Below are 23,193 nucleotides of genomic sequence, written 5' to 3' on the forward strand. Positions count from 1 at the left end.
CCACTTATGAAGTGTCATCACTCCAATTCATTCACATCATTAATTATCAGATTCTGTTAATTCAGAACCTATATACCCTGGATGAACAGATGAAATAGCACTTGTTGTCTTTTTTCAGTAACTCAAACCAACTTAGATTTACCAAGAATGAGGAGGAGATACTGTACATGCATCCCGCTCAGCCAGAAAATTCAGCATTTTTAGGCAAAGTCATAAAATTGTTAATAACTTTCCATGACTTTCACAAACGGGTTTTCGACACAAAACTGTAGCCCAGGTAAAACTCCTAGAATGATACTCGGTATGAGGATTAGCATACAGGTAGGTACATTCAATAGTATTCAACAATTCCGCAGTTACTTAAATTCACTAGCGCTAGGACCACGAGGTACACCCAATGCTGTGATTTTTTCTAGCAAAGTGTATATTCCCTGAATAGAGGAAGAGCAAACCAGAGAGTTTTCATCTGTTAGTCAGATTAAATTTCATTTTTTGATGACGGGATTAGAAAATCTGGTATCTAAAGACATAACAAAATTTGCTCTTTCATGGAATGCAATTTAAGAACAGTAGTAGCCTAAGAATATAAAAAGCTACTTCACGTGGAAAAAATAAGATTAGCTATGAAAACTTTGAAGAGGAAACTAAGATAAATTCTTCAGAATACTGAAATGCAGTTACATTTTTAAGAAGGTTTTTTACATTCAATTTTATTCTAACTTTGCGGGAAAAAAAATAGCTGTTCAGTTTGTTTTTCCACACTTCTCAGGCGCGGGAGTTAGATTGTTTTGCCTTTTTTAAAATTTAAGCAGCCCCTTTATAATCAGTGAGATGCAATCATAAAACCAATAAATCATAGATGAGTGGTATCGCCTAATATGATTTTTTCTCCATTGCTTGCAAAATGAGATTTTTGTGCAGATACAAATTATGTAGGTTGCAGTTTGTCTTCCTTTGGATAATTCTGGGGTTCTTCGTGATGATTGTAACATTTCTCGACCCTTTTTTCGATGAATTTTCTAAAAAGACGCTAATTTCTCCTCACCAAAAAGTAAAGGATAATTCCGATTTGGATGAAATAATAGATTCTCGAGACCAGATGGAACTTGGTGGATTTTCTTCTCTAAATTTGTTGAAAGAAGATCAGCTTATAATTGTTCCCTCGAAAGTTAAAAGAAAACAAAATCCTCCGAAAAAAGCTAATTATAAGATGTTGAGGTCTGGAGGTAAAAAGGATGCAAGGCTTTTAGTATCCACTCACAGTAATCTTGGAAAACCTGTGCATCTTATCCTGAACCAATTTGAAAAGGACATTGAAGAGTCGGGACTAAAGAAACACGGTTTTAATGAGTTAGCGAGTGAGCGAATCTCACTTCATAGAAGGCTGCCGGAGGTGCGACATCCTTTGTAAGTATTCCTGAACACCTCTGAACTTTTTTTTGCCAATAAATAATTAGGAATTCATTCTTTTTAAGTTACAGCGCAACGAAGTAAAGTACATCCAAACGATATTTCCGGATCATGCGACCAGTAGTATAGATTTCTATATCTTAGTTGCTGTTTTAAAACGTTTTAATTTTTTTTAGAACTCAAGTTGTCTTCAGTATCATCATTAACATACCAAATCCCCGTCATTGTTGTTACTTGGCTGATGATATTATATACAATAATATGAATGTTTGTAGTAAAATCTGATTTCGAGAAAGCATATTTATTTTCAGTTAAGTAATAAGTCTGATGTATTTCACTGAAAGCACTAACAATTTTTTATTTGTATCTAAATATACAGTAGGATACAAGTGTGCAGTACTAGTACGCTATCACTTCAATGCTTTACGCATCATTTTCCCTTAAGCATCCATAATTTATATACTGTTAATCGTTTACAGTTTAAGAAGAAATAAGCACAATTTTACAAATAAGTTCAGTTTTGGACAAAAGGGTTCAGTAATCATTGTTTTCCATGCAAACCAGTGGGATCTCGAATTGCCCTACGTTCAAGACTAATCAGGCTGACCTGCATGTCTTAATGTTAGAACTTAACGAACTTAAGTTACGACCTTTAACTCGTTTGGTTTCTGGTAGCTGACTGATCTAAGGATCTCAAGCAGCTGTTTTCGTAATATCAGGTTATTAGCTTCCACAACCTGTATGATAAACTTGCTCTGTATAACCAAAACCCTTATATAAAAGTATATCCTGTTCTCATTCCTAGATGCACTTCCCTGTGCTACCTGTCTGCACTCTGTGGTTCACAGAGAATCCCTTCTAACCTCTAATTGATATCCCCACACTCAAGCCTAGCCAAACTTCAATACCTCCATAACTGGAGGGGGTTTTGTCTACTTTTGCATTATTTTCGATGCAGTTTGGATAATAAAATATTTTACATTTATGTGACTTTTATTTAGAATTACCTCATCATAAAAGCTAGGCCTAAATTCATAATCCATGTTCCTAAGGATGTTTTTGTTAATTAATTCAGTCAAAATGAATGTGGACTCTGCCTTGCCACCCAATTCAAAGTGTTGTATATAATGATACAAATTAAATCATGCGTATCTCATGTTTCCTATGAACAATCTACTGTACATCTTAGAACTACTGTAGAACCATCTTAAAAAATAATCTATCACCTCAAAATAATTTCTTAATGTGCTATGTCAAAAAAGTATTGGTATAATTAAAAAAGAAGCTTATAAATAATTTTAGCATTAAAATCAGTAATTAAAAAGTGTTAAATGTGCTCTCATTTCATGTTTGTGTGTTTGTGGTGACAGGTGTCTCACACAGCAGTACAGTGTGCAGCTGCCTACTGCCAGTGTTATCATCTGCTTTCATAATGAGGCTTGGTCTACACTGCTGAGAACAGTACACAGTGTCCTAGACACTGTGCCTAAAACACTTCTGAAAGATGTCATTTTAGTGGATGATCTTAGTAGACAAGGTACAGTACTATATGTATGTCTTCATCGCACAAGGCAACATTCTGCACTTTAATTTAAAGCATACTCTGTATTTAGTAAGTAAGTTTGCTGAAACATTTGAATTCACCCTAAGTAAATATAAAACTATACAGCAGACTTTTTAAAAATAGAATCATTTTTAAAAATATCTCAAAAACACTTTGAATTTTGAGTGCAATCATATTTGTGAGGCTATTTAAATTTGGACTTATGGGCCAGAGCATTGTGACACTTATTTGCTACGGTATCAGAACTGTTTAGAGTTACTGGGCTGAGAGTCATTGTGTGTTGTTTTATGTACAGCAGCATACAGTAACCTGCTAGTAGCATACCTATTAAGCTAACATTTAACTTAAGTAAAATTATTCTTTCAGCTGACAGAAATTACTTTTGTATTTTTAAAGTTTGCAAATCAAATGAAAAAATAAAGCAAGGGTATTAAAGGATTGGAAAATTATATGAGTATAGAATTATCTTGCCAATCCTGATTGTCCTGCCACTGTAAAGATTCATTTCTCTTCTTTCTGTCTTTGGTTGGGATGTTTTTGCAGGCCACCTGAAGTCATCTCTCAGTGAGTACATTGCTAAGCTGGATGGAGTAAAGCTGATAAGGAGCAATAAGCGCCTGGGGGTTACTGGAGGCCGAATGCTTGGGGCAGCAAGGGCTTCTGGAGATGTGCTTGTCTTTATGGACTCGCACTGTGAGTGTCACAAGGGCTGGCTTGAGCCACTGCTGGACAGAATAGCAGGGGACAGGTACAAGCAACCAGTCTTCTCCTTGTCATGAAAACCTTCTCTTTTCAGTAGATCTGTAATCTGTAGGAGTCTATAGAATTATGTTAAGTTTTTTTATGTTTCAAATATGAAATGTGTACTGTACAGAATTGATCCTTTAATCAGCAACGCAGGACCTGTCAGTCCCTTGGGAAGAGAGGTTACCCAGGACTCTGTGCTCTTTTGGCTTGTGATAGCTGTGGGGGTTGTGTACGTGTACAGTATGTGCTTGTGTGTGTGGAGGGGGATCAAGAGGATGAAGAACCGTAGCACTGTAGCAAAGTTTGCTAGTCCCACAAGCATTGACTTCAAGAGTAGCATGTAGTTTAAAACAATTGTTGATTTATTGATGACATTATTGCATAATTATAAAACCAATTTTCCACATAGTTAAAATATGAATAATAAACTAATTAAACACCCGCTGGGAAAGTCTGCCTGAGCATGTTCTAGCAGTGCCGGGAGGAGTGGTGTCCCACATGTGGATTATGGACCGATCACTGGCACTCACTCAGGTGTGACACAAGGAGCTTGTAATGATAGAAATCAGAAGATGTCACATAAGGCCAAAGACATGGACACACATGAGCTTATTTTCTTAGTAACTGTAATGCAAAGCTGTTGATCTAAGTCAGGGTTTTTACATAGTTTAAGTTTATTTTCATAAATCATGATGTCACTTATGTTGATGTTCCCCAAACCAAAAGGAATGAGTGGGAAACAGGGAAAAAGTACAAAACAGTACAGAAACAGTACAAAAAAAGTATGCTTTTTTTAACAAGAGACTTCAGACATTTTATGCAAAACTAGCATGTTTCTGAGTTACATCAGACAACAGTTTACTATTGTATTGTATTGTACGCTTGTGATTTCCTGTCCATTTGCTCTACGTAGTGTAGTGAGAGCCAGCACCATATACTAACTTCACTTTCAGTACAGTACCACTGCTTTTACCCCAAACACCTTTAATGGAAGTTAAATTTCACAGTGCAGGTTGTTTAATTGAGAGGTTTCAAAATTAATTTTCCTCAGTGTGTTTGCTTTGCTTTTCAGCTGCATCCCTCTGTGATAAAATAGGAACTTTTTTTCCAGAGCAAATTATTGATTTGGTGGCAGCTTTAAGATTGAGTAAAAATGCCTATTACAAAAAATGAATTCTTGCAATATGTATGAAACAGATGTTCTGAACAGTAGAGCAGGTCTAATGGTTTGAATCTAGAATAAATGTCTTTAATTGCAGTGGCTGCAAAACCTTCGTTTTAGTGATTAGTGATTTATTAAGCCACCATACTGCATAATATTTCTACACATAAATAAATGTTTAAAAGGTTATTGTTAATTTGAATGAAAAAAGAAAACAACACATTATGTTCTACTAATAGGTCTCACTCACAAATTTACTGCTGCCCAAAGGAAGTTTAACTCAGGTACTAAAATCTAAGTGCCATGTACATCTAAGTAAAATAAAGAAATGCATATTTTATTTTAATTTTAATAAAGGGATCTTGTGTACTAGACTAAACATGTTCCTTCCTCAAGGATAAAGCCAGCCAAAATCATTTGAATTATTCAATTCAATCAATTATTAAAACACCGCCATTTAGAGTGCAGGTGGATCCCTAAAGTCCAGGAAAACAGCAGATTGAAATCTGGGATATTTTTAGCCGACCTGTGATTGGAAGCTCTCAGGGGATACATCTGGTTAAGTGCTTGTGGGGTCAGGTGAGCTAGACGTTGGCCAGGGTTATTGCGGCTCACTGTGTGACAGCATACTCTGTGGCTGTTTGGGTGCCTGCCAGCTTGCAGGGAGCTACATTAATTCTTAGGTCTGAAGTTTTACCTCTTTGGGAAAAAGAACTGCTTTACTCAACCAAGGAGTTAGAGGAAGACAAAATAAAGGTGTACTGAAACTAAAACAGGGAGTGAGTCTTTCTTGTCTCAGACTAACCTGCAAAAAGAGATTATTGATAAACAGGGAACTCAATATAACAGACATAAGTCTTTTCAGCTCAAAACGTGTATAGCTAAGGAATGAGCACTTGTGCTTCCATCTAGGAAAGTAGTTGTGAAATTATTATTCACAGCCTGCAGATGTGGAATACTATTACAGCTTGGCTCCAGATGTATTTATACCCTTGAGACATTTTAACTGAAAGTTGATTTTTGCAAAGGAAAATAGATCATTTATTCCATAAATAAATGAATAAATGAATTATTGCTATTGTCAGTATTGGATATATACATTTTTAAAATACACTATGTTTAAATATTGTAACGCTTACGGCCGTCAGGTACTGTGTAAGAGCCGGCGTACCAGAGCAGGTGACGTCACCGCCCTTCCCTATGATAGCAGGACTACAGCTACTGGGCTGGAAAGAGATCTCTCTTTAGCTCACGGTGCTGGGTCGCTGCAGAGAGACGCGGAAGTCCCGGGTTCGAGCCACCTATACTTTGGGCCGACTAGATGCGGCAAGGGCGCCCGCCTGAGCCCCCGTTGCGTTACATTGGTGTCAGAAGCGGGGTGGGATAGCCCTTCGCCGGGGACGGCGATTTAAGCGGGGGAGAGTGTAACGCTTACGGCCGTCAGGTACTGTGTAAGAGCCGGCGTACCAGAGCAGGTGACGTCACCGCCCTTCCCTATGATAGCAGGACTACAGCTACTGGGCTGGAAAGAGATCTCTCTTTAGCTCACGGTGCTGGGTCGCTGCAGAGAGACGCGGAAGTCCCGGGTTCGAGCCACCTATACTTTGGGCCGACCAGATGCGGCAAGGGCGCCCGCCTGAGCCCCCGTTGCGTTACAATATATTACTTGGAAATATGTATAATACAAATGGTATAAATGCAATACTGACTGGGTATCTAGTAATTTTTCAAACTTCTGGAAGATTCCAAAAGATTATGGGTATAAAAGGACCCTGCCCACAGAAGCAACCACAGTCAGCATTTTTCAATCAAAATGAATCTGGAGCCAGTTGTAAGCATATTTATGCAAATATTAAGGGCATACATTATTTAAAAGATTTGGTTCTTATACTGATTGTCCACTGTTTTTTTTTCTGAAAGGTTCTGCAACTTCTAAGTCCATCTTGATAAGGTGAAGAGTTGAAACCATCTTAATAGCATTTTATCTTAATAGATTTGGCACAGGAGATTATTATGCACTTAGGGTAAATTTAATCAGCAGCATTGCTCATTTGCTTGTTTGTATATTTTTCGTCAAGATTTTATCTTTCATATATTTTAAACAATAGTGTGCTATAAAATATAGAATAAAGCAGTTGGCATTAAAATGATGGGAAAGTGCAATGTCTTTATTATAAACATACCTGTATTAAGCACATACTATTGCCTAGCCATTTTAATGTAGTGCAATTTGGCTACTTGTACTTGTTAATATTTTATGTCTGGTACAAGGTGTTTTAGCATGTAATAGAACCAGTAGGGTTGCATTCATCAAAGTAAAAAAATACATTAACTATGTTCAATGTAGCCACTTGCTGTGAATTATGATGCTAATTCTCTGACGTTGTCTAATTCCTGAGGGCATGGCATTTAAAGCTTCTCAGTAGGTTCCTGAAAATGCGCCACAGTCAATTAAACTGTCCAAGAACTCTAATGAGCAGATCTGCCCTGCTTTGAACTGTAAACATTACACACAGGATGCAGGTTACTTACACACCACTGTTCTTCAGAAATGCCATAATCAAGGAAGGGTCCTGCTCTGTGTGTTTGATCAAATCATCTTCTGTCCGCCTGGATCACTCTCAGTTGGGTGCATCGCTACCCTTCTGGTATGGCCTCCTATTGAAATTTAACTTGAAATGCAATTGAAAATAAAAAAAATCATGTTAGAACATGAGAATCTTTTGATCTTGTGTTTTTACATACATCTAAATCCATTTACATGTATGTACCACATTTTCTGGAAAGTTTATAGTTCAATGTCTCTGGCATAATGTACTGTATTTTACCAAACAACCTCAAGGTTGTCTCTTCTAGGACGTTTTTTGACTTTCAGTACCACTCTGAGCCACCAGATATGCATGCATTACATACAAAATCTTGCCACCATAAAACTTTGATTACATGCAATTTAATAGTGTGCACAAAGAAAACAACCAATGAGATTTATTTTCAACTCAAACCAACTAAATTATTTTGGTCATTTATGTTATTGTATATGTGCTGATCAAATTGTGCTTCCACATTCAACTTGTTTGGAAAGAAATAAAACTTAAATGTGGCATTAGCAGTGTATCTGTTTTTTGGCTACTGTACTATTACTGAAAGGATACTGTGCTTACAAGAACTTGTTACAACACAGGCGACCACAGCTCTCAATTGAGGTTAAATGACAGGCTGAGTCCAAATGAAAGGGCTGAAGGTGGAGGGGGTGTAAGTCTCTAGAGAAAGCTGAGGTGATGCTTGGAGTGAGGAGCATAAAAGCTGGCCTGGAGATAAGCAGATGGAACTGCAGTCTTAAGCAGGCAGAAGCACAGGGATGTGCCTCAGTCTCAGATGCAAACTTCTCAGTTTCAGGGGGTTTTAGGTTTCTTGGCTTTTTGGGTCACCAGGGTTTTGCTAGCACTTCCTATGGAGCAGTGTTGAACACAGCACCACCACAGGTATCACAATGTCAGAGCACCTTTCCAGTGGCGATTTTGGATTATATAGGAGAAATAAAGTGGGTGATTAATTAGACAGTTGAGTGCCTGATTGAAAGGGGGATGTGTTTATTGACAGGCAGCCTGAGTGTGTTCTGAGGACTCCACGATAAATGTGATTGCTCACGGGCATGCTGTAGTTTCCCCAAGGAAACCATGAGCTGTGACCTGGCACTGGCCTGGGCAGGACTGTCAGGGAACCGATAGGTAAAATAGGAGGATCCTTATGCATAACCATGAATTCCACAGAACATGGAGTAGTACAGGGACAATCCAAAACACCAGGGGCTTGGTCGATTGGAGAAGCAATGAGTCCAGTAACCACGGAAATCCAAGAAAGACAATCCAAAAAACAAAATCCAAAGAGTGCGGTCAAAAAGGCAGGAGCAAAGATCAGGAACCAGGAGATCAATCAAAAAGAGTAGAAACACACAAAAGAATACTTCAGGAGGCTTCTCAATAGTGAACATAGGCTGGTGCGTGAGGGAACTTTAAATACTGAAGGGAAAGGGACGTGATTGGATAATTGGTCCGGGAGTGAGAATTTGTTGAATCTGGTGCATGTGGGAATGTGATGGGTTCAATTAGGAATGAGATTGTGAAACAGTGGGTTTGGGAATGTAAAGGCATTTGCGAGTCAGAGTGTGGGGCGTGACAAGGACAGAACTATATTTAAAATATTATTACTGTGCTTGCTCTCCTTGAAAATATCACTGTTGTCTATCAGAACCTAATTATATCAGAGATGTATAGATATGTACAGCTTCTCAGAGGATTGATATACTGTATGTTGAACAGTTTTAGAAAGTCTTACTAGTTTTATAAGCTAATTATTTATATTTCAGTTGATGAATGTTTAAGAACCAGAAAAAAACTACACAGCTGCAGAAAAGCTACATTAAATCATGAAAGGACTTACATTATAATTAGGAATTGCAGGATTGAAATTAATAATAATTTAGTAAACAAATGTTAGAATTGGCAACGATCAAAAGCAGCATGGAGCTTTTGGGTTATTATTCTGTTCTGAAGTTAGCTACATTACAGTTACCAGAGTAACACGTATTAATAGAAAATCCAGTGCTATTTTTTTTTGGCCTTTGTTGTTACAGGCCCTCCTTGTGTGAGAAGCTTAAATTTTATCTATTATTCAGACTGCTTTTGTTTTCCAAGACTCTTAACATCTGTGTCAAATAGTTGTCAAAAAAGGAGTTACTATAGCAACTGCAGTCATATAGGGCTATTTGTGCAAACATTTGTTGTTTAAAACCTTAAAAACATTCACTTTTTAGTTATTTAACTGTAGATAGAAGAAGGTTTAGGAAGAAGAAGGGGAAATAATTCCATTTTGTCTTGAGAATAGTCATGTTCACTACTATTCATTATTTGATTCAATAAAACAAAAAGGAATTGGTAAAAACAAGTGTATACTGTTGTGTCTTTAAATAATTACATTTTCTGTCATCCTTCATAGACTGACTTTACCATTAGCACAACCTCATATGCATACTACTGTATATGTTTTCTTTTCTTTTTGGAGTAAAGAAGGAAAATAGAAAAGTGAAGTGAAATTTATTTGACTACCTAAGTAACAATAGCGTCCAGTCCTAGTCCTAGATAGTCCAAATCCAACCTTGTCATCCATTCTTAAGAACATTTATTATTGATCAACTTATTTTTCTTATAAGGTCATCAGTGGTGTATCAGTACCTGTTTGGACTGTTACTGATCTTGTAAACCTTGTCTCCAATTCTGATTTACAGTATCCTGGACTAATTTAATAAGTTTTAAATCTACAGGAGTGGGTTACACTGACTGGGCTAGAGAAAGCTCCTCTCATGCTCTGACACACTTTCTTCAACAGAAACCTTGTTGTGTCACCTGTGATGGATATAATCGATTGGAAGACTTTTCAATACTACCCCTCAGTTGATCTGCAGAGAGGAGTGTTTGACTGGAAACTGGATTTTCATTGGGAACCATTGCCAAGGAATATGTTAAAGAAGCAAAAATCCCCTGTTCACCCTGTCAGGTAAACTTAGCACAGTCAAATGTAAAGCCAGGTTGAAGAGAAGTTCTTACACATCTAAATTTCTAATGCCATCTTACTGTAGCAGCACAAGACTTTTTAAATCACTGATAGTTTAGAAATTGAGATCAAGGGATTAATTGTTAACATTTACCTGCCTGACATGCACAAACCTAGACATGAAAGCCCTCTACAGGAAGGGGATGTACCTCTGATCCTAGAGAGACAGAGTCTCTCCAGGAACTTGTACCAGATGACCTTATTTAATTGAACATGACAATGGCTTAATCAGTTAGAAAGCTTTCTAAATTATCCATCCTTTTCCAGCTCATTTACCTATGAGACATGCTGGACTTGACACCAATTGTGTGTTTGATATTGTAGGTTAATACTTAAAAATACAGATGATTTAGATATGTTTCAGAGTCCATTCAGCTTTACAATGTAGTCACCTGTCCTATGTATGGGTACAAGGGTTTTTAAAAATGATAGTAATAAGTCATCCGATTACATTGATATTTAAAATGTTTATAAAATTTGCTGCTCACTTAATATAATCTCTGCTGATCTACTTATCACTCTCTCTTATAAAATAGCTAATATCCAAGCAGACTACAGGTATTCTTTCAAAAGTGGTAATATGTCCTACCCTAACTGCTACAGACCTACAGTATACTGTACCAATACTGTCCCGTGTTTCCTAAAACATAGCAAAATGTTAACAAGCAGTTAAACTCTCTTTCTTGTTTTCATTTTGAGTATGGATTTATTACCCGAGCCTTAATAATTAGCAATGACATTATAATGGCACTTAACAAAAATAACACATGCAGATATCTGTACAGTTTTTGCTAAGGCTTTTGACACTGTGAATCACTCAGTTTTTCAATTCAAAATGATGCATGGCATTGGATGAGCTCCCAGGCATGTTTTTAAATTACTTACAGAACTATATACATTCTGTAAAAAGTGACAGATTTATGTCACTACCCCTATTAGTTACTAAATGAGTCTCATAGATAGATTCTTGTCCCTACTTTTTACTCCACCTGTATTAACAATATTGCTCAAGCAATAGGCATCTTTCATATCCACCTCTACATCAATAATACTATTGAATACTCATCTGGCCCCATATAACCCTGAGTAATGACCAAATTCACTGTACTTGCAATTATATTCATCAGACGTTCATCAGCTCTGAGATACAAATAAGTGTATAAATATATGCTGTTCTAAAAATAATTCATACTTCCTTAATCACTTGTTTTTTTTTTCCAAACATATAATTATTTGAAGTAAGGCATTAATGCAAAGTCATGAATTATCTAGGCATCTGCTTGGATAGTACTTTAAATTTCAAAATTAATATTAATACATAACATATATTTATAAAATATTAATATAAAATAGGAATATTCTTTATTGGATAAATAAATCAATGAAAAACAGCAATACTTATAACATAAAATAAGTCTATAACACCCAAACTAACCTGCAAAATCTATGTTGTCCCACTCAAATCTCTGTTCAAGCTTTTTGAAATGAGCATAACATTTTGTTTTTGCATACAAACAGTATTTACAGATAATTTAATTAACAATTAATTAATGTGCGTTGATCCCCATTACCCTTTTATCATCCTAAATTGACATTAACATATTCAGTGTTCATGAGCAGTCCTTTCTTGTGATATCCATTTCAATTTATATAGTGAATTATGTGTAAACCAGTATTTCAGTTCAGTTTTTTCTTTTAATTTACTGGTTTCACTGTGTTGCAAACAATGCAGTCCCACTTCTATCTACATTAACAATAGCTTAAAATGCTATCCAACACTTAGTGAAAGTAAAAGGAAGAATCTTTTACTTGCATTGCGTGTACACTAATATTATGTGAAGTATTTACAGTATACTTTAATATGTTAAACATACAGTTGTATATTATGGATGTTGTGTATTATAGTTAAAATAATCAGAAGTTGTGTCTTATAAAAGAAAAAACAAATAAAGTTACAAAGATATTGCACACAGAAGATTTCACACTTTTTTGTGACTCCAGAATCATGTCATATGACATTTCTGTGAGTACAGCAACAGTTTTATGCCGTGTATAAAATATTTTGCTCTTGTACAGGAGTCCTGCTTTAGCCGGTGGAGTTTTGGCCATTGAACGTCACTTCTTCCAGAGGATTGGAGCATATGATCCTGGGATGACCTTACAGGGGGCAGAAAATGTGGAGCTGTCAATTAGGGTAAATGGTTTACAAATATCTTTCCTATACTATATGAAGACCTTTATCCTGTTTTGAGTATTATTGAAGGTTTTTATATCAAACATATACCTCCTGGGAAAACTAAGATGGCTGCTGGACAAGGTGTTAGTGGGGCCAGCAGGGGGCGCTCACCCTGAGGTCTGTGTGGGTCCTAATGCCCCAGTATAGTGATGGGGACACTATACTGTAAAAAGGTGCCATCCTTCAGATGAGTTGTAAAACCGAGGTCCTGACTCTCTGCAGTCATTAAAAATCCCAGAGTGTTTCTCGAAAAGAGTAGGGGTGTTACCCTGACACCCTCACCAAATTTCCCATTGGCCTTTACCAATCATGGCCTCCTAATAATCCCCATCTGTGAATTGGCTTTGTCACTCTGTTCTCCTCCCCACTGATATCTGATGTGTGGTGAGTGTACTGGCGCACCATGGCTGCTGTCGCATCATCCAGGTGAAGCAAATTGGTGGTGGAGGGGAGAATTTGAGCAAGTGGTTTAGTCAATAAGTGAAATAATTAATTATTATAAGTTATGAATTATTCATAACCCCTAACTTGTAAGTGATTTCTACAAATATACCCGAGTGGCTGGTGTAATTCTTTGTTCTGTGGCTCATCTTTGGCGAGATAAGATAAGATAATTATTAGCCATATACAATTTCTTGCATTAGGAATTTGTCTTTTCATATACCCCAGCTTGCTTTCTATGAGACACACAGACAGGGAGAGAGAAGCTTGGGGTCAGAGCACAGGGTCAGCCATTGTACAGCACCCCTGAAGCAGTTGGAGTTAAGGGCCCCACCCAGGAGCCCAATGGAGTAGGATTCCTCTGTCAGCTGTGGGATTTGAACCAGCAACCTTCCAGCAACAGGCACATATCCTTAGCCACAGAGCCACTGCTCCACCGCTCCACCCCTCTCCCGAGAGGAGCAATAATCCAGGCACACATGGTTAACAAATATTTATTACAATGACACAAGTCACAATGTACACTACACACAACACAAAATACAACACACAAGTTACTCTATGTACAGTATTTACAAACAAGGAGTTTCAGAGGCCTAACATTCTGCTCTCGCCTGACGCAAGTTTAAAGTCCCAGCACCTTCGGACTCCTCTCTCTTCTCTGCTTGCCTTCTTCTTCTTGTTTCTCCCTTTCTCTTCTTAATGTGATCTTATATTGTGTGTTTCTGTACTGCTCCTTGACCATCATTAACCCACAACTTATGTAGGTTTACTAAGTTAAACTTGACCATTTCTGCTCAAGGGACACCAGACCTCAACAAACAAGAGTTTACTCTTACAAGTGTCACAAACCTTATCTAAAATCCAAGAGACACTTCTCAGTCACCTAAAGCTGTAACAATATATTGGATGTTTTTATATTGGATAACCCCTAATCTCTGGTTCAATCAGTTCACTTATACTGTAAATCTCACAATTACTCATATGGCGGACATTTTTAAATGAGAGCCCTGTTCTCTTACTCCAAAACAGGCTATTTCTTTAAATTCATTTTTCAAACTCCCAGTTCTCTCCAGAATTGTTGCTTTTAACAGCCCCTTCCAGGGTATTTTAGTATTGCATAACCCAATTGTAAGTATGAGTTATGGGAAGTAGAAATGCACTTTTCTGTCTTCTTGCTTCTGGCAGAAGATTTAGGAATATAAAAGTCTGGACTTCTGGGCTAAAAGAAAGCTTCTACCCCACAACCATAAGACTCCTAAACTCCACCTCTTAAATTCTCATACCCCCACTTACACCCTTCTGTTTTACACTGAACTGAAAATACCGCCACTGCTAGATTTGGCATACAGCTTATATATCTAAATACTGGTTAAAATTATTGATGCTGCCCTGTTTCTGTCACCAAGAATTGTGTTGTAATTTATTATGCCATTTTCTATGTAAATGCTATGTTATTTTTATTAATTCTGTTTTGTCATTTGTCATGTGAGGAAAACATGCAAGTACTCTGGTACATATGACAATAAACTTGATCTTGAACTATAAATGATAAATGCACAACCCGCTTCCCTCCAGAATTGTTGTTTTAAATCCTTCCTTTGTGGGGCACATTCACATTTAACAATCACATAAAAAGATGCAGCTTGCGGCCCCTCATACTCTAGCATTTACCACAGCAGCAATCCTTCTGATATAAAAGCACCTGCTGCCCTCAGACAGCATAACTGTTTCACTCACAGTACAGAACCTGCTGCTCACCCACAAACACAGACATGTCTGCATTTCCTCTGCTTCAGCTTGGCCACTTTCACTACCATGCTTCATCTTGTTAAGAGGATATGGAAAACACACATGCCATGCTCACTGTGCTCGGCCAGTTCTTCTGCATTTCCCATGTGCTGGATGAATTACTGCACATATAGATTACATACACTACATAAGATGGGAGCTATGGTCTTGCCCCTTCACCAGTCTGAGTGTAGGTCAGACTGACTCCCGAGTTGTCTTCTGTTCTTCTTGGGAAGTATGAAATTGGAAATTATAGGACGATCCAAAGCTGCTGCTTGTTAGCTTTCAAAGATTTTACAGCTGTACTAGCTTAGCAACGCCTCTCTAATGAGAGCTCTACCTTACTGACAAACACTCCCTGTTGAGGGAAATTCTTCATCAGAGGAGCAGGACACAGTCTTGAGCAGATTCAGTTTTATTGAGCCTCGATAAGTACAGCAATGCGCGCTGGTCCTGCCCTGCAGAACAGACAAGCTGCAAGAGTTTCCCAGTTCTTATATACAGTACAGACTGAGAGACAACGTTACTACAGTACTTCACACTTTAACACATGACAGGAGTTGGCTTTACTCTTTTAGTGTTTTCCCTTGTTTATGGTGTGTTTTCCTTGTTTATGGCTTCCTTTGTTTATTTTCCTCCTTTAACACTTGCAGCAGGGCATTCGTTGTTGCAGCTGTTTGGTACAAGTCACCTTTGTTTGCTCTAACAAATATTTTGAGATGGCCTAAGTTTACAAATCTCAGCAACCACTCTAATAACTTCTATAATATAGTTCAGTACTAATATTGTAGTGCTGGATATGTACAGTATATACAGTATATAGGTCCTACTTCACTCCCCATATTGTATCATTCTATATTCTTAATAAGCAAAACTTATAAAGAGACTACAAATAATTAGTTTGTAATTTTATAGTTTCTTTACCAAGAATAAGAATAAGAATAAACCAAACATTTTTGTCTTTAAAATCTCTTTCTCATACAAATAAAAGAAAATACAGAAACCTTAACAAAAAAGACAAATATCTTGATCCCTTTTTAATTCCTCCGTACATCTGTGGATATTCGTCTGTCATCTGAATGTCTTAGCGTAACCTATAGTGCTATTTAAAATAATTTCATAGCGAATTTATTTTAAATTAATTTTATTTATTTTAATTTAATTTTAACTCATGATGTACAGTGCCTTGCAAAATTTTTCAGATACTTTTAAGTGTTTTCACATTTTTGCTTTAAAGCTTAGTCATGACATTTTAAAGTAACATATAATATTTGTTACAGTGTATACTATACAAAACCTGCTCCACATAGTCCAAGAAAAAAACGCTTAGTCCAAGACAACCTGCTTCAGACCAAAAACAGTGACAAAACTTGACCTTTCAGCAGAAATTATCTAAAGCAGCTGTGGCTTAAGAATAAGAATATGAACGTCCATGAGTGGCCTAATCAGAGTTCTGACCTGAATTCTATTGAGAATTTGTGGTAAGCCTTGAAGACCACAAGTGCTGTCATTAAGTGATCCTCATGCAACTCAAGCTTGTGCAAAAATAAAAAAGTTGGTAGAGACTTACCTAAAAAGACTTGCCGATGTACTGTAAATGCTGCCAAAGGTGCTTTCAGCAAATATTTAATACTGAATACTTATGAAATCAACATATTTTATTTTTTTCTATTTAGCTGATATTTACTAACATCTTAATTTTATGTCTTCAGTTTCAGTCTTCATTTTAATAAAATATAAAGTTTAAAAAATGTATGCATCATTTTATGATTCTACAAAATAGAACACTTTTCAAAGGCACTATGTATTAGGGCTGTTTTTTGTGTACGTGTGGATGTGTGTGTGCCTTCCATAATATCCTGTGCATCAAGCTGAAAAATCTCAGTAGTCTATAAATTGTGAAGCCCTGTGAACTATTCTTCAACACATCTATGCCCTCCAAGAGAAACCAGTCACCCTCTTGAAATACTGATTAGAGAGTAGAAGTTCATAGTTATGATAAAACCCCTGGTGAGTTTAAAGCAACCTTTGGCATGCAACAGTGTTGCATTGAGGCCATCATACCCTTCAGCTTGTATTTTGACATCACTATTCATACCACTTTGGAGGAGCACAGGAGGTAGGGATGAGGAGCCACTATGATGTACCACCTGGACACAGAGTGTGTGAAATAAGGAAAAGGTCGATACAGAGTAATATAGAGTTTAATGATGATATGAACGAACTCTGGGAATGATCTGAAAGTAAAGGTTTGAGTTTGATAAGCACTGCAAAAGCTATGGGGCACACTGACAGCTCTAAGAAAACAAAGATAATGGCAGTGTTACTTACACAGCATCCTGACACCATCACCTGATCAAAGCCCCAAGCTGTTTAACTTGCAAGGAGCAAATCAAGGTAGAGGACTTTTTGTAGTTTTATGGCTAATGACTTTGCAAGTGGAAGTAGGTAGCAAGTTGTCTAGAGCATTTCTATATACAACTCCATCCTGTAGTATCGGTATGGAATCAAGATAAAGATCAAGCCATATAGTACATATTGTATGTAATGATTTTACCAGCCTTTACACATGCAATAGAAAATGTAGCTCTGTGACTAAACCAAATAAATGGAAAGAAAGGGTTTTAGCTTCGACAACACGGCTGGGTAAATTGTTCCATATTCCTAAACACATTTGTGTGTACATACATATAACGATTTTCAAGACACTGGGTGGGAAATAAAATAATCTGAAAATAAATGTAACTCGCATAATGGCCTACAATTCAGATTATATAATTTTATTGTATCAAACCCAGAAGAACGACAATTATGAGCTGTGGAATTTCCATACTAGACGTTTACACAAAGAATGTCTAAGAATGAGCTACAATGATATTTTACAATTACTGTACGGTATATTCTTTTGAAGGAAAAAGAATCCCACTAAACAAATCAATATTATGTGCATTTGATTCACTTTCTCTTACCAACAGAAATAAAGATTGACAAACATTAAATGGAATGTTTTTGGAATATTAAATGTAATTTGAAAGGAGAAATTTGATACCTGTTTGTATCTTGAAAAGGATTCAACTAATGTGTATTAAGATTGATTTGAAACGTGGACTCCTAAAATAAAAATGATACACAACTACAGCCCAAAGAAGCATGTATTAAAGTATATATTGTCTTCTGTGACTGAAATGATAATGGGCCTGACATAGCAAGACAAAGGGATCATTTTTGGACTAAAGAAAAAATTAAGTGTTTTCCAGCAGACCAAAAATAACAAAAAAAGATTTCAACAAGCGGTAAAGGGTCACATGCTGGAAGCCTTCCTTCAAAGAATAGATTAAGATATTCTAGAACATTGAAATGCAACTTTTAATATACATGTTAGTACAAATAGGACTTAATGATAAGATAATATCACTTTATTTGCCATATACAATTTCTTGTATTAGGAATATGTCTTTTCACATACCCCAACTTGATCTCCATGAGACACATAGACAAGGAGAGAAGCTTGGGGTCAGAACGCAGGGTCAGCCATTTATACAGCACCCCTGGAGCAGTTGGGGTTAAGGGCCTTTCACAGGAGCCAACAGAGTAGGATTACTCTGTTGGCTGCAGGATTTGAACCGGTAACCTTCCGGGCACAGGCACAGATCCTTAGCCACAGAGCCAAACCTTGTCAAGAACGTTTAATATTTCATTGAGAAAATTACAAAACGCATAGAGGAAAAACATTTCACTGTACAGTAATTCAAATGAAGATACTGTATAGAGGGAGACACAGGGGGATTTTTACAGTTCCAGTACAGTGTTTTATCATGTCTGCTACTTTCAGAATTACATACTGTATGCCTTCCTTAGACAGGTGGCTTTACAAAGGTCAATATAATACTCTACCCTCCCCCACAGGTGTGGTTGTGTGGGGGTTCCATGGAGATCCTTCCCTGTTCCCGAATTGGACATTTGGACCGCGGCCACATTCCATACTCACTTTCTGATGAGCATGCTGTTGAGAGCAACAAAATTCGGGTGGCTGAGACCTGGATGGACGCTTATAAAAAGATCTTTTATAAGCGGGATGTTGTTGCATATTTTATAAAAAAGGTGAGAAGCAAAATCACACAAAACCTGTGTGAATGGAATATTTATCAATTGTTACAAAGATAAAGTATGTTTTTATGTTTGTCACTAGGCAGAGAATGTTAATTGTACAGAAAGACTGCAGCTACGCAAAAGACTTGGGTGCAAGAATTTTCACTCGTTTCTGTCGGATGTCCATCCCGAGCTGTACCTACCAGAAGACAGACCAGGATATTCAGGAGAGGCAAGACATGGTTCTCCATTGGGGTTCAAATGTTTGATGCGTTGTGTACTGTAGATCTTGATTTTTAAAACTTAGCAACAGCAGGAAAAGGTGCTTTTTTCACACGTAGGCTGAGCTACTGATCCACATTATATTACGCTTGCATTGACATCAGTGAGGGACATTGTCTAATAAATATAAAAACTCCTGTCACTGCAGTGATTTTCTGATGTCAAAAGATGAATTTCTCAATTGAAGGGTGAGATGGAGAAACCCATTTCCACTTCCTCATTCACCCTGTATAGCCATAGGAGAAGCCACTGAGTCAAGGTGTAAAGACACAATTAGCAAACTGGAAGGGTATGTAGTAACAATAAAAAAACAACACAACAATTTTTTCTCTAGAACATACAGTATATTTCACAGTCTGCATAGAAACTGAATGAATCTTACCATAAAAGATTAATCCAGTTTCTATGAATCTGTTTCAAGCTCATTGCATTGCTAATTAAGGTATTATTCCTATGCCTTTTATTGCCTTATATAATAATAATACCTTATTATTAAGGCATTAAAACAAAATACAGTACAAAAAAGGGAAACCACTTTTCAGAATCTATGGAGCTTGGTTTACTGAATGACTGCCCTTCACCAAGTTGGTTAAACCAAACCTTATTATCCATAATAGTGAATAAACTTTCACAGAGCGTCTGATTCTTAGATGTTGTTATTTGTGAAATTGTGGTAATCTGCACACACCAATGCACATACTGTAAATGGAAATCACCATTTATGATTACACTCCCTGCCAAATACTTTATTTGCTAATTCAATGCATGGAACAGGATTATCAAGACAATACTTCATTGCATTAGAAATGACCACTGCTGACTCATACAGTAGTAGATGAAAGACATACCACATGATAGTGACAAGGATGAAAATACTGTTCAGGGGAAAGGCCTGAATTAGATAACCAAAGATTTAGCGCGTGTGAAAAGATTCGCTTAATATTGTTTGAAATTTATAATCTAGAATTTTTTGTATTTATGTTGTTATTTTATGTACTCTTCAAAGTGGGAACCTTTAAGAACCTGTTTCTTTCACTTTGTTTATGTCAACTTTAAATGTTGTTATAACGTCTCTTTTTAATCCTGACTGTTAACTAAAGGAAGGACTTATATAATCATATTGCACTTTTGGAAGATTTCAAACACAATGAGCATGCACTATAAAACAAGTAAAGAACAACAATATGATGTTGGAACCTTTAAAAAATTAACAAATTAAGACATAATGCAGTTATGAACACCATTTCATGTTTTCATACCAAGTTCTTTCTCTCCCTCCCTCCTATGCCTATACGAGGCATACCAATACTATGAATATAGAGTTTTTTATAGTTGGATTAGGTTGCGTGCGGCACGGTAAAGCAGTGGTTAGCCTTGCTGCTTTGCAGTGCATAGCTAACCTGGGGCTCCAGGTTTAGTTCCTAGGGGTGTTATCTGCATGATTTTGCGTGGTCTCCCTGTGTTTGCATGGCTTTCCACTGAGCGTTCCTGTTTCCTCCCACTGTCCAAAGACATGCCGATAGTTTAATTGCCTTCTGGGAAAATCTGAGCTGGTGGGAGTGTGTGCATGTTTGTGTCTGTATGTACCTTGTGATGGACTGGCATCCTGTCCTGCCAGGACTGGATCCTGTGTATCCTGCTTTGGGATAGCCTCCAGCTCCCTCACAACTCTGTATTAGATAAAGTGGTTAGAAACTAAATGGACGGATTGGATTAGATCTCCTGATGCAGTTGTTTCTCTTGTTTGACCTCTAGCATTCAGGATTTTTTTCTGATCTGCTTAACACCACACTTTACACAAGACTACATATATACACAAATTGCATGCAGAATAGTCAGTGGCCAAATCCATATATCTGTGTGAAAAGAGTAATGTTAATAGGAAATCATAAGTGATGAACGGTCTTAAATGGTTTGTATAGGAATAAAACATTTCCTTAAACTAATTAGTAAATCAGGCCTAGTCTGTTCATATGATACTGTATATAGTGGTGTGATTAGTTACTGTAGTAGCCCTAAAACAATGTTTGATATGAAAACAAAGTAATGTTTTGACTGCAGTATTAATATTTTTTTATAAACCTGTATATTTTAAGCTGTACAATGTTGGCACTGGCTATTGTGCAGATTACAAGAACAAGTTGGGTGCCATAGGAAAGCCTGTGATGGTCTCGCCCTGCAGTGGTAATGGCAAACAGGTACAGTAAATCACACTCAGTAAACTACACGACCACTCTCACTTAACCTGCCACCATTTATTTTACTAATATCCTCTGAAAAAACACATTGATGTGGAAAACAGAGAGAGAATGATTCAATAGATTCATAATGGATCGGTTTTCTGGTTAATGTTTGGTCCCAATTTTGACACATGATTTAAGATTTTTGGCAGGACATTGTTATTGTTCTTACTTAATCAAGTGTTAAACAGCTGTCGAGAGTCTGTGTTCTTCTTGAAAAAATGTGAGATTTGTTAGAATGTTTCTCATTTAATACCAGACAAAACACAGCCCTTACTCACTTTTTACATAACCAAATGCTCACTTTGTATGCCAAAATAAAAAGTAATGTAATACCCCATCTAAGCAATCGATCTGATTTATATTCTCTAGGACTAAAACACATTTTTTAATTAAATATTTTTGAAGCTTAATTTCCTTACATGAACAGTCCATTGTGTGTGTTGGTCTTTGCAGAAGTAAATTCTGTAGCACATTTGAGGCACTATGACAATTGAAAACAACCCCCAGATATGGAATTGAATATTAGAGAGGTCAGAACTGCCTCTTTCTCCCTGCAGCACTGTGAGTACAACACTCAGAGAGAAGTCCGCTGTGGCTCAGCAGGACAGCTGTGTTTTGATGTCAGAAAGGAGCAGGTTGTCCTGTCTGACTGCTCTTTAAAAGAAGACATCCACTCTAGGCAGCTGTGGAACATAATAGAGGTAAGCAGATAAAAAATAGGAATATAAAACAATATATTTCATGCCAAATTAGATTTGAATTATACATTTGTTGTATATAACGTTTTCTGTTTCAGGACACCATTAAATCTATGCATTTTCCTTCAAGAGTACTATAATCAAAATTAGTGTTCTGAGGCTAGTACAGTACATTAAATTTGGTTTGCCCTAAACTCTACTGCCACCTTGTGGCTAATCTGTTCTTAATCTGATATTTCAACAAATTAGATCTGCCCATAGTTTGCTGGCAAATGACTTTAAAATAAACCATTTAACTTCTTTTTGTTAATATTTAGGAACATTGTTAAGATGTTTTTTTTAATTATTTTTAGCTTCTCCAGACAAAAGGTATTTAAAAATTCCTTCAGCGAGACAGCTTGAACAATGTAGCTTTAGTTGTGTAACATTCAGGCTATTTTGTCTTCACAGCATAGTGGGGAAATTGTGCATGTTCTGTCTGAGAAATGCATAGAGGCAGTGGAGGGCGAAGATGTCAAGGGGTTGTTTCTCCGGACATGCATCAGAGCCCCCAGACAGCAGTGGCACTTCGAACAGCTGATTGTCCTGAATAAATGAAGTGACACCCGTGACTGCTGAGCCATGAACTTTTACTGGGATTCGGAGAAGAATTTTGAGAGCTTCCCTCAAAGAAACAAAGTAACACTTATATCTCTGCACAGTTAATTCTTTTTTCAATTAGTAAGTCTCTATAATCAAATTAGTGAAATAGAAACAAAAGATTTCATGTACAGTATATATTGACAAATTTCACATTCTAAGATAAAATCCTGTTCATTGAACACATAATAAATATTTTAAAAAATTACTGATAAATTCTAAACCATTCCTTTAAAACCCAGGATTGGATGCAGCTGCATCATCTGAAATATCTTAGGAGG

At 36.8% G+C, this 23,193-nt stretch overlaps 1 protein-coding gene across 1 annotated transcript; it reads left to right on the top strand.

Annotated features, from left to right (window-relative positions):
- Window positions 1-979: 979 nt before the first annotated feature.
- On the top strand, window positions 980-22,870 carry LOC148822725 (polypeptide N-acetylgalactosaminyltransferase 15-like). Its single transcript, XM_088929534.1, has 10 exons — window positions 980-1,407; window positions 2,781-2,947; window positions 3,518-3,722; window positions 10,269-10,436; window positions 12,570-12,687; window positions 18,868-19,062; window positions 19,151-19,282; window positions 21,429-21,530; window positions 22,133-22,276; window positions 22,724-22,870. The coding sequence occupies exons 1-10, from the start codon at window positions 980-982 to the stop codon at window positions 22,868-22,870; spliced, it is 1,806 nt and encodes a 601-aa protein (XP_088785660.1).
- Window positions 22,871-23,193: the final 323 nt, after the last annotated feature.

The sequence above is a fragment of the Atractosteus spatula genome, chromosome 12, assembly GCF_055471065.1.
Source record: "Atractosteus spatula isolate fAtrSpa1 chromosome 12, fAtrSpa1.hap1, whole genome shotgun sequence".
NCBI classification, from domain to species: domain Eukaryota; kingdom Metazoa; phylum Chordata; class Actinopteri; order Semionotiformes; family Lepisosteidae; genus Atractosteus; species Atractosteus spatula.